At 40.7% G+C, this 14,816-nt stretch overlaps 1 protein-coding gene and 1 pseudogene across 7 annotated transcripts in view; both read left to right on the top strand.

Annotated features, from left to right (window-relative positions):
* Nucleotides 1-9,733, top strand: part of Pign (phosphatidylinositol glycan anchor biosynthesis class N) — a 118,847-nt gene extending 109,114 nt beyond the window's left edge. For 3 of the 7 annotated variants that reach the window (XM_076941701.1, XM_076941703.1, XM_076941700.1), the window contains one exon: nucleotides 6,836-7,103. In XM_076941701.1, the coding sequence (XP_076797816.1) occupies nucleotides 6,836-6,959 (124 nt within the window). In that variant the 3' untranslated portion in view covers nucleotides 6,960-7,103. Of the gene's footprint in view, nucleotides 1-5,439; nucleotides 6,070-6,835 lie in introns of those variants that run through there. The other 4 variants (XR_013113041.1, XR_013113042.1, XM_034513246.2 and 1 more) reach the window with 4 other exon arrangements.
* Nucleotides 9,734-14,230: 4,497 nt separating this feature from the next.
* Nucleotides 14,231-14,566, top strand: LOC117716548 (small ribosomal subunit protein eS26 pseudogene; annotated as a pseudogene).
* Nucleotides 14,567-14,816: the final 250 nt, after the last annotated feature.

A 14,816-nucleotide genomic window follows, 5' to 3' on the forward strand; every position in this document is an offset into this window, starting at 1 on the left:
CCCATTAGAGACCTGAGAAGATGAGTTTCATGGAGCAACTCCAGTAGCTTCCAAGTCTATTAAAATGACAGTCACCTCAGGTTCCTCTGTGATGGGCAGAGGGCAGCATCAGTCCGGCTGCCAGGCCTACTAGATCTGACAGGCTTTCCTGTGGAGTAGGAATCGGGGAGACTGGCATACCTTGTCTAGGTGGAGCAGTCAACTTGCCGGTGGCCTGCTTGTCAGCAGTCAAGGTAAAGGACAGATCTCACCTAGTGCCCAGCTTTGCCGTATTTAAATCAAACGCGAGGTAGTCTTCTTCTTTAGAGTAGACTCGGTATGCTGGCAGGAGCTGGCATGTTTATCACAGAATCCCTTTTTATTAAACACTGTAAGTGCCATTTTCTGCAGATATCTGAAGTGCTTGATGACCATGTATTAAGTGTATCTAAATAGACAAACGGCTTGTTTCTAATTGCTTGCTTTCTGCTTAACTTTGAAAGCATATACAGGAAGCTAAATAAAGCTTATTCCTGTAATTAATTATATTAGTACTTAGCATGACTACAAGTACAGTTCTACACAAATTAAGGAATTTGATAATCAACTTGCATGTCTTAATTATCCTCACAGTCAGTTAATAGCTTATATAAGGCTAGGGTTTTGCAGATTTATCCCCGTTAAAATTGTTAAAAATAACAATTTTGAATTGAAGTTCGTTTAATATCAAAATAAACTTTTTAATCATAGATAAGGTTCACGGGGAGACTGGCAACTTTACTAGTCTTGAAATTGAGTACAGTAAAGGAACCAAAATAGCCACTCCATGGGTGAAAAAGGAAAGTGTTTATGTTAAATGGTCAGGGCTGTCCAGGAGAAAGGAGGCTTCTGAACAGGGGCTGAGGGACCTTGACAAGTCAATAGGCACCATAGTCATGTGTTAATGGAGGGACCACAAGTTTCTCCTGCCAAAAATAAGAAGAATGACTCCCTTTTTAGCAAGCAGGAACTTTCTTCAAGCCCCTGAGGGAATGGGGGCTTTTGTTTAAATGCTCAACCTTGGGACCTGACACACAGGTTGTAGAATATTGCAGGGTTTATTCAGGATTTTTGGTGGTGGTGGTGGTGTTTAGTTTGTTTGGTTTTTTTTTGTTTGTGTGTTAGTGTGTTATGGTTTAGTTTATCCAAATAACTAACACTTAAAGTGTGCAAAAACAGAGTAGCTAGACAAATATTACTGTTAACCTGAATAGACCTTAGAAAATAATAAATCTTAATTATCAACTATAATTTACTTATCAAACATATATTGTTTCTTATCTACATTTTCTAGCAGGTTAGTGTTAAACAGCTAACAAAGACATAAGTAGTTAGACATGCATCTTAAATCAGCTTTTGTTATTTGAATAGATTTTATAACCTTAAATTTTTATCATCATATAGAGTATATTGTAAACCAGAGTTGAATCATATATACAGTATATTGTAAATTTTTAATCATCATACAAAAAATCTATACTAATCCAAAATATTTGAGATTCAGTGTCGCTTCCTTAGTCTAAAAGGAGCTGCAGTGATAAATAAGGCCTCAGTAGTACTGAGAAGTTTTGTAATTGTTGTTTTATGCCACGTAGTCATCTTAAGATGAAGTCACATGGAGTGTATTCTTTAACCTTTGTAAAGATGGCTGCCAGTCAGTCATGTGGCTGTTTACATCTTGAAGGTAGTCAGCTAAGATGCAAGATAGAGACCTGGTTGCTATTTAACTGTTTTCTTAAACAAGAGTTGAATCAGAGTTACATATACAGTGTATTCTAGATGAGTTGAATCACATATATAGGATGTTACAGCAAACTAAAATTAAGTTTTTTAATTATAAACCTTTTGTTATAAGTTTAAAGCCAAATTTTGTACAGATTTTATAGATTCTTTAACCACACCCTAGTGAACTTACAAATCAATCCTGAGATCTTAACTGTTTATGTAAGAGTCTTTAAAGATTTCTTGAGAACAGAGCATAGAAAAATCATGAAGACAAAAGATTTAAGAGTGTGAAAACTTAGAGATAAGAGAATTTGGGATCACTGCCTTGTGCAGTGGCAGAAAAATTTGCGATTTGGGAGAATTGGAACTTGAGTGTGCCATCTTGGCCACTGAGCTGTACTGAGCCCAAGCCATCTTCAGTAAGACAGTGAGGCTTTAAAATAAAATACCTGAGTCTGAGAAAGAAATTGAGTCCTAGAAGAAAAGGGAGGAAAGGCAGTGAAACAAACTCCAATGGCGAGGGTTAGGCAGCTGACAGAGCAGTGCAGCTCTAAGGGACAAGGAGGACCAGGCATCAACCACTGCCTAGGAAGTAGAAGCCATGGAGGCATAGAGAAGCTACGGACTTCAACTGGAAGCTCCTAGGGTAGGGAAGGGAGTTCCAGACAGGAGCTGAGAGGAGCCGTGACAGCAGAGGGTGTAAGTGTCCTGGTGACAAGAATGTCAGTCTGTGGTGTCCCTAAGCACACTAGGAGTCTTGTCAGAGAAATATCCCAAATCACAGAGAAGGAGTCCCTTTCCAGGTGGCAGGAAGCCAGTAGGGGCAAGGAAGCTTCCTGGCATACCATGTGTCTTTTGTAGTAAAAGTAGCCAGAGCTGGGAGCTCTGTAGTAACCAGAGAGCAGGCAATGGAAGAGAACAGCTGGACTGTCTTAGGAAGTAGAACTGCCTACATGGTGAGGTCCAAGGGTGTAGACGGGAGATGCCAGTGTGGTGGGCAGCTGGGAGAGAGGACACTTAGTGATAGACAGGTGAGGAGAGCTGGATGGTTAGATAAGGTGGAGAGAAGAAGCCGATGAAGAGGTGCAATCTAGAATCAGATTTTGTGGGTGGAAGAGCCGGGAGAAACAAATGATGCATGCGTATCTTAGGAGCCTCAGATCAGTGGCTTTGTTTGGAGCAACAGAGAAGGTCTCATTTAAGGGGCTCCCCGGTAATGAAGATGGGCACAGTAATGAAACTAGAACAGCAGCTCCATGGGTGAAAAGGCACAAGGGTTTATTTCAGACTGCCAAGGCTGCCTCCCAGGAAAGCTAGGAGAAAGAGATGGGGAGAGATTGTCAAAGTTAAATGAGACCTGAAAAAAGGGGACTCCTGAGCCTGTGAGTAGGACTGAGGGAGAGAAGTTAGCACTGACCTTGACAAAGTTGCTCTTGCCAGAGATAAGAATGACTGACTCCCTTTTAGCCAGCTGGAGCTTTTTTCAAGCACCTGGGGAAATGGGGGCTTTTGTCTAAATGCCTGACCTTGGGAAAAGCACTTTCTCGGGGGACCAGCCAGTAGTTGGGGAAAGGGAGTCCCAAGACCAGGGGAGAGAGACCCCACCTTCTGGAATAGACAGGTGGAGAAGCATAAGAGTATTAGTCTACAGTCCATTTGACCTGCTAGGTGGCTCCAAATAGACTCCCCAAAGTTTATATGACATTTTGAAGTTTATAAAAAAGAGATCTTAAAAACATTTCTTAGCATTGCCACTGTTTGCAGTCTGTACTGAAATTCACATTGTAGGAAGGTCAGCAGACTCATGCCTTTAAGTCGAAGAAAAAGCTTGGGAACCCAAAAATAATTCTGGGTTACAAGCATTAACACTTAGATTTCCAGAGGGCTGGATGTATAGATTGGACAGAGATGTTTTTAGCACAATTGAGAAGCACTTTTAAGTCTGTTGTTAGAAGACAACGAAAGGAAATTTAAAATCTTTGACAGTGCTCAGTGCCTCACCAAAGCTTATCAGAGCTCCAAAAATTGATGTTGGAATTGTGAACTTTAGAAGTTTTAGTATAGTAATAGCATAGCGAGGAAGAAAGAAATATGAAACATTTCATATGTAAATCATTTTCTTAGACTTTGACACATCTTAAAACACTTTGTGTCCCTCACAGCCAACCCTTGCCGAACCTTTCATATTGCCTTACCTGTACAACTTGTATTTATATACTTTAGAACACTTTCTTAGATCCTCGGAGCTTACGCACACTTCAGACTTTTTTATGTCTACTCATTTACCATGACACACAGGTAGTCATGGCAAGACACCTTTAAAGAAAGGAGTAGTAAAATGCTACTTTGGAGCCTGTCTCTTCAGAGTCTAGTAGCAAGGTAAATGTCTTTCTCAGCTGGAGACCCAGTAGCTCTAGGAAATGAGGCCTCACTTTACATAGGAAGAGAACTGAGAGGGCAGCTGAGTGGTAGGAGCTGAGTGCTGGTTGCTGATAAATTTACAATTACTATCATCAAGATCTGAGAAGGATAAATGACAGCAGGAGGTATAATCTAAATGGTGTATGGATCAATTAAAGTGACAGAGACTTACCCACAACACAGATGGTTGTCCTAGGTTCTTGATAGTCTTGTTGGGGGCACTGGTCATAGGTCTTCACCTGTCATACAGGACAACATTTAATCTTCAGCTGCCACACAGCTGCATTGGCCTTCAGCTGTCAAACCCAAAAGCTCTGAGAGATTTTCCTGTAGAGGAAGAACTTGAGGACTGACCTTACTTTGACCTGGCAAAATAGGGCAATCAACCCTAACTTATCCACAGCTTGCACAGAGCACTGACTGCAGGTGAAGCATGGGACAGCCTTGCCCTGTGGTTAATGTTACTGTAACTCAGGTGTACTCAGTGTGCCCCATCCATCTTCTTTTGAGACCTTGGGTTTTCTGCTAGGAGCATTTCTATTTGTTTTGTGAAGTTTTTAAATTAAACATTTTAAATGCCATATTCAGATGTCTGAAGAGTTTGAGGACCATTTACTAAATATACACGAGTTTAGGCTTAACCTTAAATACATCAACTTGTATGTCTTAATTACCTTTCACAGTTTACATTAGTAGCTAGGATTTTTCAAGGATTTTAACACTAGAACGTTACAGCTTTATCCCTGTTAAGTTTGAACTTTAAAATTTGAGTTGAAGATTTAATTGAAAATCCTTTAGCATCAAAATAAAACTTTAAACCATAAATACAGTCTGCAGGGAGACTAGGGACTTTTCTGATTCTTTTCTAGTCCACCATTATCAAATATCACTGTTTTTTTTGTATGACTTAGTTTATCCAAATATCTGAAGTTTAATGAAGTGAGCAAAGATAAAGAACCTAGATAAATATTGCTGTGAACCTGAATAGACCTGAAGTATTTATAAATCTTATTTATTAAATAAAACTTATTTATCAAACACATGCTGTTACTTATCTAAATTTTCTGGTGGTAAAAGTGAAGACATAAGTTGTTGGGGGCCGACTTTTAGCAGAAAGCGGCTATCAGCTTCACAGCCATCTTGAGCCATATACCCTGACATGAGACTTGGATTACAATAGCCTACAACAGCTGAGAACACTCTGATAACATCTTGCTTTGAATACCCAGGACTTTCCCTGTGAAGGACTTTGTTTTTATCTCCTTTTCTTCTCAGACTCAGAGAAGTGTTCCAAACAAAGGAGAGATGTCCTATTCCATGTGGTAGGGGCCCCAGTCGGGTGAGAGGAGCATCCTGGCACACCACTGTAACGTCACCACTGTAACGTCACCACTGTAACGTCACCACTGTAACGTCTGTAGTCAAAGTAGACACAGTAGGCAGCTCTGTGGGAACATTTACCTAGTTGAGGAAGAAAGACAAGTAGAGCAGGTAGAGGAGAAAACAGCTGAAAAGGTAGACTGAGAGGGCTTTCAGAAAAAGGGAGGCTTCCAAAAGAGGGAGAGGAGCAATGTCTTAGTAAATGGAGTTCACACAAGATGGGGTCCCAGAGGGCACAGCAGGGAGATGCCTGTGTCATAGGTGCCCCGAAGAGCATAGAAAGCTTCAGGAGCCAGAGAGAGGACACTTACTGAGTAGGCAAGAGATGGATGGTTAGAGGAGGTGGAAGGAGAAAGTGGCTGAAGATGCAGACTCCAGAATTTGGAATCAAATGTGGTGGGTGGCAAAAGCAAACAGAAACAAACCTTAGGAGAGTCAAGTCAGCAGCTTGGTTGGCTTGGAGAGGCCAAGTCTCTTGGAAGAACTCATTTACTTCAGTCTCATAGTTTCTGCACCAGATGAATGAAAAAGAAAAAAAGAAAGAAAGAAAGAAAGAAAGAAAGAAAGAAAGAAAGAAAGAAAGAAAGAAAGAAAGAAAGGAAGAAAGAAAGGAAGAAAGGAAGGAAGGAAGAAAAGAAAGAGAGAGAGAGAGAGAGAGAGAGAGAGAGAGAGAGAGAGAGAGAGAGAAATGAAGTATAGGACTATTCCTAGGTATGGTGGGGGAGGAGGTTATTATAGATAAAAGGAACAGCTATCTGGGAGGGCCCAGGGTGAGCATGACCCTGAGCTGGGCCACATGAGGAGAAGGGAAGCAGGGAGAGGGGAGAGCCAGGAGACCAGGAAAGTAAAGGGCAGGCAGAAGGGCCAGGTAACCAAAATGGCTGGATTATATAGGGAAGGGCAACTGGGGGAAGAGCAGCCCAGCTCCTGAACTGGAGGAGTTTAGGGTAGGGAGCATGGTATGCCGGCCACACCCTGTAACTGGCAGGGACACAGAGATGCTGAGAGAACCTGGTGTCCGTGAGAACATGAGATCCTCCAGTCCTCATCTCCAGCAGGAACGGGCTACCACTTTACATGGGTGCTGGGGACTCAGGTTCTCATGCTTACTTGGAAAGCATTTTACCCACAGGAGCCGTCTCCCTAGCTCCTGGCGTCTGTTTTAAGTCATGGCACCTTTTCTACTTCTATGCGGTTTTTTTTTTTTTTTTTTTTTTTAAATTCCATGTCTTGTGCTTTCTCTCACCCCTTCCCTCCTTGCCTTCCACATGTTTCTTTTCTCCTTTTGCAGCATCAGCCACTATGTGATCGTCATGTCTATGACCATCTTTCTGGTATTTCTTAATGGCCTGGCACAATTGCTCACAACAAAGAAACTCCAACTGTGTGGCAAACCCAAAAGCCATCTTATGTGATGTTGGTGAAGCCATCAGTCAGCATCTGCATCCTGATTCTCCTTTTTAAAGAAAAGTCCCACCAAGGAGTCAAGAAAATGGATACTGGACCAGCGAGATGACTCAGCGGGTAAAAGTGCTTGTTGCACAAGCTGACAGCCTGAGTTTGATCCCTGAAGTCCACACTGGAAGGAGAAAACAGACTTCCAAAGGTTGTCCTTTGGCCTCTGAGTACACGCTGTGACACACACTCACTATGCACTGGCACGTATATCATGCAGGTATACATCACACGCATACGTGATAGCACTGCATATTTAAGAGATGATGGATGATGACTCACAGTACGCATTTTGGATTTACGGGTGTTCTGAAGTAATGGTTTTTCTTTTGTCTGACAGCTTTTCCCTGCAGCCCTTTGCTCCTCCCTGTCAGCTTCCTGTAGCTGTGGGGCAGTACTGACACATAACAAAGTCATCCCCAAGTGGGGACTGAATGGAACCACAGGTTACAACATAAACTCGTAAACCCAGCATCGGCTAGCTTTGTGTTAGCTCTGACTGCTGGAGCACGTGATAAGTAAGACAGGTGGGGCTGCAGTCTGGGATTTACCGAGTTGAGCCTCAGGGCAAAGCTGTCTGCCAGGCTTTGCCATTCCTGCTCCTGCAGTACATAGGCTTGTGCCTCTCTGAACTGCCTCAGGGGGTTCTTATAGCCATCCAGCTACATTCTGTCAATTTCTGGATCAACTTCAAATCTGGGGGGACTCTGCGGCTTTGTTGGTTATTGTCTCAGTGTCACTCCCCAAATCAGAGGCTGTAGTTTCCTGACAGTATCATAAAGACTCAAATCGATACTCTTTTGTCTTGATATTCTAGCCTTGACCAAAGGCCAGCCATCTCATTAGATTGGGCTTTCCCTTTGTATATTCTAATGTATAAAGTAATTTGAGAGTAGTTTTCATTTGCGTTTTCCATAAAGTGACCTATATAGTGTAGAGTTGCTTGTACAATATTGTTAACTGCTTAGCTGATATTTTGCTGGTATTATCCCTTTTAAAAAAAACAGTTGCTTTTGATTGAAGTTATAATATTACTATTCTAAATTGATGACTAAAAAACTCTTTATAAGTTATTGGCAGGTAAGGAAATATATGCTCTAGAAGAGTAATCTCAGCTGAGCAAAATATACTTTATTTTCTACTGATACAGCAGGAAACCCATTATAGTGCATTAATCGAGAAATACTGGTCCTAACACAGGCCTCAGCATCACTGTGGAACAGTCTAGGTAGCAGCTAAGGAGCTGCTGCAGCAATGCTGACACAGGCAGAACCAGGACCCAGCTACCTTCCCAGACCCTCGGGTGATTTCTGATCCCATTATATGAACACTTACCATTTACCTTTGTACAGGGGGTAATATTAAAGGGTGTGTGTGTGTGTGTGTGTGTGTGTGTGTGTGTGTGTGTTCATACACATGTGAGCACAGGTGCCTTCAGGGTCCATAGAGAGCGTTGGATCCCTGCCTGGAGCTGCAGTTACAGGTTGTGAGGTTGTGAGACACCAGCCTGTGCTTCTAAAACCGTATGTTTTATGAAAAGAATTAAAAGTAGGCATCTCAAGGTGAAAAAAATTGAAATATTGAATGACAGATGAAAAACGTACTATGTTACATGAATCATGAATGATTCTTTGCTATTAACTGTAATGGTCATAATTTGAAAATAAATTCCTTGTACTTTATTATTTAGTATATAAAGTCTTAGAACACAAAATGCTTTCTTACATTTAAAAAAATTATATAATAAGCTGGATGTGGTGACCCAGGCCTGTGTATAATCCCAGAGTTTACACGGCTGAGGAGGAGTAGTGAAATATTACAGTCATGTCTTTAGAGACAGGCTGCAGCTAAGTATTCCCCTCTCCTTGTGGGAGCCAAGTGAGCCCCATATACCCATTAGATGCCATCTCATCAGGAAGCCAGAGAGAATGACACTGAACCACCTCAGTAATGGAGAGTTCCCATGTCCCACTAGGGGTCAGGGTCTGTTAAGAGAACAAAGGTAGCCTGGTCAGGGGCTCTTATTTCTTCAGTAGTTCGTTATGCCAACAATGCCCTCATCCTCTCTAAAATACTTGAAAGTGGTTAAGATTATTGTGCTGTGTGCTTTCAGTCCCTGGTAATGTCTTGGTAGCATTCCCCATTTCTTCCCTGGTATAGTTTATAAAAATAGATTTCTAAAGGTAATTCTATAAAGAAAAATATTTGAGGTATAAATGTCACTAATTTTCTCTAGTACAGTAAAATAGATTGTTGATGGACTCTCCGTGAGAATTGGAATATTTATGTGCACAACAGGGTTTTGAAAATTGTTTCAAAGCATCACTTGTTGATAAATATATGATAATAAAAGGCTTCCTTGATTAAGTGTTTGAGAAACATCTAGGATAGAGAGGTTTAAAGGTGTGTTTATTTCTGGGAGTTAGTGAGATCGATTTATGCAGGATGCCCACAACCTCCGTATGTCTGGCAGCAGGGTGTTTTCTCCCTCCTGATGGGTAGGTATATTTTACAAATGTTTCCATGTACTTTTCTACACAATTTTTAAACGGGTGTTATATACTTAATTGAAACTTTTCCTGGCCAAAAAAAAAATGTTTATTATAACTGTGAAACTGGGAAAACTTGAGAACATACTGGGGATTTTGCCTGTACATCACTGTCTGTCCCTGTTGGAGTGTCTTCTCTTTTGCATCCTCATCCTGAAAAAAATAAAATCACAACTCTCAACTTGTTTTCTTGTGATGAGACACTTTCAAAAGCATTACTAGTTAAGTCTTTTAGTACTACTTTGTTCAAAAAATGTGAAAACAAGATCAAGGCAGCGTGGATCCGAGCGTGGATGGGAGAGGGACGGACCATACAGCACCGACCATTCTGAGGAGCTGTTGGCATATGATGACTGCTCTGAGAGGGACATTTTGTTTTCTTCAGTGACCAGGGTCCTGAGATGCCACTCATATTTCTCTAGATAGTCCTATATCCGTGGAATACAGGCAGCACTAATGCACATGGTATTTAAAAAAAAAAAAAAAAAAGCTCATGAAGGGGGAGAGAAAAGTAGTGAAGGGGCAGATGGCAGGTTTGATTAAAACGTGCATGTATGGATATTAAAATATTTTATAAGAACACAGTGAAAATATCAGTTGTCTAGATTTCTTAAAATGACTGAATTTCTGAATTATTACTCTTAGGTCAGCAGGTAAGTTCTTTTTATGCACTGATTTAATTAGGTTGGCTTGCATCATATACAGCAAGTAGCAGTGGTTCCACGGTTTTTCCTCGGACACCTGGACTGATTAAATAGCCAAAAACTGGTCTCACAGCGCTCCTCGTGCCTCATTGCTGAGGGTAGCATTGCAGATGTGCCACTGTGCCATTCCCGTTCTTCTTAGCCTAATACGTTCAGTGAATTCGGGTAATATTATTGACAAGGATAGTTCTTAGTACTTACAGATGCTTTTACCACCAATGTATTCATCTTCATACATTAGCTAAGAATATGTGGTAAGTGTTTTAATAGATCCTGTGCTTGCTGAAGAGAAGCAGTGTCTTTCAAGTTAATAAAAAGAATCAAACTCAGTTTTCTTGATGTGCCTTAGTTTATTTTTGTTCATTCTGGAGATGATTGTAATCAGCTGTGGCTTATAAAACCTCAGCCAAGTGATTGAGGTCAGCATCAAAGTGAAAGCTGGGCTAACAGTACACACAGTGGGTATGCCATCTCGAAAATGACACCTTCCTCTTGACACTTCACAACCTCTGTTTAATTATAAGGAAGAATGGACATGTCTCAATTTGGGAAGAATTACAGAATATTCTACAAAAACATGATGGCTAGTCTTCAAACTGTCAAGGTCATCAAAAACGAGAAAAGCCTAAGAAGCGGGAAGAGCATAAGAAGACATGACTGCTAAATGTTCTCCTGGATAGGATGCTGAAGCAGAAAGGGCTAAGAAACTCTGAATACTATGCAGTTAATAAAATATCAACCTATATTGTTAACTGTGGAAAATGAACCTACTGGTGTAAGGTGTTAAAGTAGAAACTGGGTGAAGGGCTGCACCCTTCTTGCAAATTGTCTATGAAACTTTGAAAATAAAAATATTACTTGATTTAAAATGTTTACTTTCTTCACAAGTAACTTTACATAATGCATGTTGCTTGTTAGCTGAGAAGTTGGAATGCTTTGTGTGTTCTGTGGTTTCTCTTTTTCCTGTTTTTCCCTCTCCTTGCTTACTTTCTGTTCAGCTGCCAGCACTCAGGCCTCTTAGGCATCTGAGTATTTGCCCAACATGTATACTAATGTGGTGTCTTTGCATTTGTATAAATTGATGTACAGCATGATTTTGCAATGGGCAGCTGTGCTCTTGCTCAGTGTTCTCTTCTTGGGGCAGCTGTGGCTGCCCTGACCTGGTATCTCTGAAGAACTAAATGGGTTGTTTGTCTCTCCCTAAAATTGACTGACTTACTAGTTAGTGCACATCTGACTCAGGCTAGACCAATTTGAGTCGTCTGCAAGATTTTTAAGCTAGAATGGTGAAATTGTGTTTTGAATGTGAATGGGCTCATGTACATGTCTGTGTATCCAAGCCTTCATGGAAGCCAAAGGTCAACATCAGGTGTCTTAGGAGCTGCCCACCTTGCTAGGACAGACAGGTCTCTTGTTGGCCTAGAAGTTAGTGGGGTAGACTGGCTGGCCGCTAATCTCATAAGTATTGAGGGTCTAACTCAGGGCTTGTGTGGCAAACTTTATAAACTCTCCCAAGAGTTTCTCCTTGGAACTGGAAAAAAAAATCAGATACAAAACTTGAGTCATTACAACTACTGGAGACAGGTAAGATCTGAATGTCTCAAATCCCAGTTGTTTTATACAGATCCTAGACTTCAGCTTTTATATTTATGTATAGATATGGATGTGGATGAAGTCCATGAAACTAAAAAGGGGGAAAGGTCTTGGAGGAGGCAGACAGGGCAATAGGATACATGTAACAATAGAATTGGGGCAACTAGGGAGGAAGAAGAGGAAAACCTGCTTGGAGGCACAGGGGAAAGAAATAGGGGGGAGAACCAAAAAAGAAATAAACATGTATAAAAGTTCTATAATCCAGTTTAAAAAAAACACAAAACTTTAATGAAAGTAATAATCTTCCCTGCTTGTGTATTCTCTGGAGCAAGCTCAGCTGTCCTGAGCAGCCTGCTAGCCCAGAGAGACCTCCATTCTCCCACTATCACTTTTCTCACCTTCATCAGACCTGCTGAGCCTGAGCCATACAGGTAAGGTTTTCTTCTCCCACCCCACTTCCTTGCTCTCTCAGTCCTCTGGGCACTCTAAGGTGGTCTGAACAGCCTGATAGCCAAGGAGGACCTCCATTTTCCCACCACCTCTCTGCCCACCTTCATAAAGTCTGCAGACCCTGAATCATACACACTTGCAGATCCAGAACCATACAGCCCAAGGATATCCATCAAAGTTCTGCCATACCAGGACCATCAAGGTTAACACTCCTCCCAATAGCTACTACAATAGCAACATCCAGGGACCAAAGCCATCCAGATGGATAAAGGCTCTTGAAAGGGTATAGTCAACAAAAGCCAAGGCAGTATGACACTTTTGCAGCACAGCTTCCCTAGTACAGCAATCCCCAGATATCTTAACACAACTGAAGCAGAAGAAAATGACCTTAAATCCAATTTTATAAAGATGATAGAGGCCTTTAAAGATGAAATGAATAAATCTCTTAAAGGAATACAGGGAAATTCAATCAAACAGGTAGAGGTCTTTAAAGAAAAAAATAACTAAATCCCTTAAAGATATATAGGAAAATAAAATTAAACAAGTGAAAGAAATAAGTAAAGCTATACCAGACCTGAATGTGGAAATAGAAGCAGTAAGCACAGACTGAGGGAATCCTGGAGATGGAAAACAGGGAAGAAGACAGGAAAAACAGATGCAAGCATCACCAACAGAATACAGCAGATGGAAGAGAAAATCTCAGGTATAGAAGATACAATAGAAAAGATTAATGACATCAGTCAAAAATAGTTAAATCTAAAAAGTTCCTGACACAAAACATTTAGGAAATCTGGGATACCATGAAAAGACCTAACCTAAAAATAATGAATAGAAGACGGCGAAGAGTCCTAGCTCCAAAGCCCAGAAAATATTTTTAGCAAAATCATAGAAAAATTTGCCAACCTAAAGAAAGAGATGCCTATAACATACAAGAAGCTTATGGAACACCAATTAGACTGGACCAGAAAAGAAAATCTTTCCATCACATAGTCAAATCACAAAATCTACTGAACAAAAAGAATATTAAGAGTGACAAGAGAAAAGGGCCAGGTAACATACAAAGGCAGACCTATAAGAATTACATCCAAATTCTCAGCAGAGACTCTTAAAATCTAGAAGGGCCTGGACAGAGATCTTGCAACCTCTAAAACATACAGACTACTACACCCAGCAAAACTCTCAATCATTATATAGGATAAAACAAAATATCTCAAGACAAATCCAAATTCAAGTGGTCTATCCACAAATGCAGCCATACAGAAAATACTAGAAGGAAAACTCAAACCCAAGGACGATAACTATATCCAAGAAAACACAGGAAATAAGTAGTTTCATACCAGCAAAAACAAGGGAAGCTCTCTCTCTCTCTCTCTCTCTCTCTCTCTCTCTCTCTCTCTCTCTCTCTCTCTCTCTCTGACACACACACACACACACAATCTCCAAAATGAAAATAATATGAAATAACAATCACTGGTCATTAATATCTCTCAAACTCTATGGACTCAATTCCCCAATAAAAAGACACAGGCTAACAGAATGGATGGAAAAACAGAATCGATCATTCTACTGCATCCAAGAAACACACCTCAGCAATAAAGATCGACATTACCTCAGAGTAAAGGGCTGGAAATTTTTTTTCCTACCAAATGGACACAAGAAGCAAGCTGGAGTAGCCATTCTAATAGCTAATAAAATAGACTTTCAACCAAACATAATCAAATGAGACAGGGAAAGATATTTCATACTTATTAAAGGAAAAATCTACCAAGATATCTCAATTTTGAACATCCATGCCCCAAATACATTTATAAAAGAAACATTGCTAAAGCTTAAATTCCACATCAAACCCCACACATTAATAGTGGGAGACTTCAACACCCCAATTGACAGGTCATGTAGATAATAACTAAATAATAACCAGGTCTTGACTCCAAGATGACCAAAAAAAGAAGAATCAATGGTCATGCCAAAAAGGCCCATGGCCATGTGTAGCCAATTCACTGCACAAACTGTGCCCAGTGGTAAGGCCATTAAGAAGTTTGTTGTTCGGAACATTGTAGAAGCCACTGCTATCAGGGACATAGCTGAAGCAAGAGTCTTTGATGCTTATATACTTCCCAAGCTCTATGTCAAGCTGCCTTACTTCATGAGCTGTGCCATTCATAGTAAGATCATCAGGAATTGATCTCATGAAGCCCAGAAGGACCAAACACCCCCATCACAATTTAGATCACTGGTGCTGCACCACAGCCTCCACCAAAGCCCATGTAAAGAGGTGGCTTGATAAGGGCAGAAAGAAAAACACCTTGGACAAATAGAACAGAAGTTATACAAGAAAAAGAAAAGAAAGAGAGAGAAAAGGAAGGAAGGAAGGAAGGAAGGAAGGAAGGAAGGAAGGAAGGAAGGAAGGAAGGGAGGGTGAGAAAGAAAGAAGGAAGAAAGAACAAAACTAACAGACATTATGAATCAAATGAACCTAACAGACATCTATAGAATATTTCACCCAAACACAAAAGAATAT

The sequence above is a fragment of the Arvicanthis niloticus genome, chromosome 10 (assembly GCF_011762505.2).
Source record: "Arvicanthis niloticus isolate mArvNil1 chromosome 10, mArvNil1.pat.X, whole genome shotgun sequence".
NCBI lineage: Eukaryota > Metazoa > Chordata > Mammalia > Rodentia > Muridae > Arvicanthis > Arvicanthis niloticus.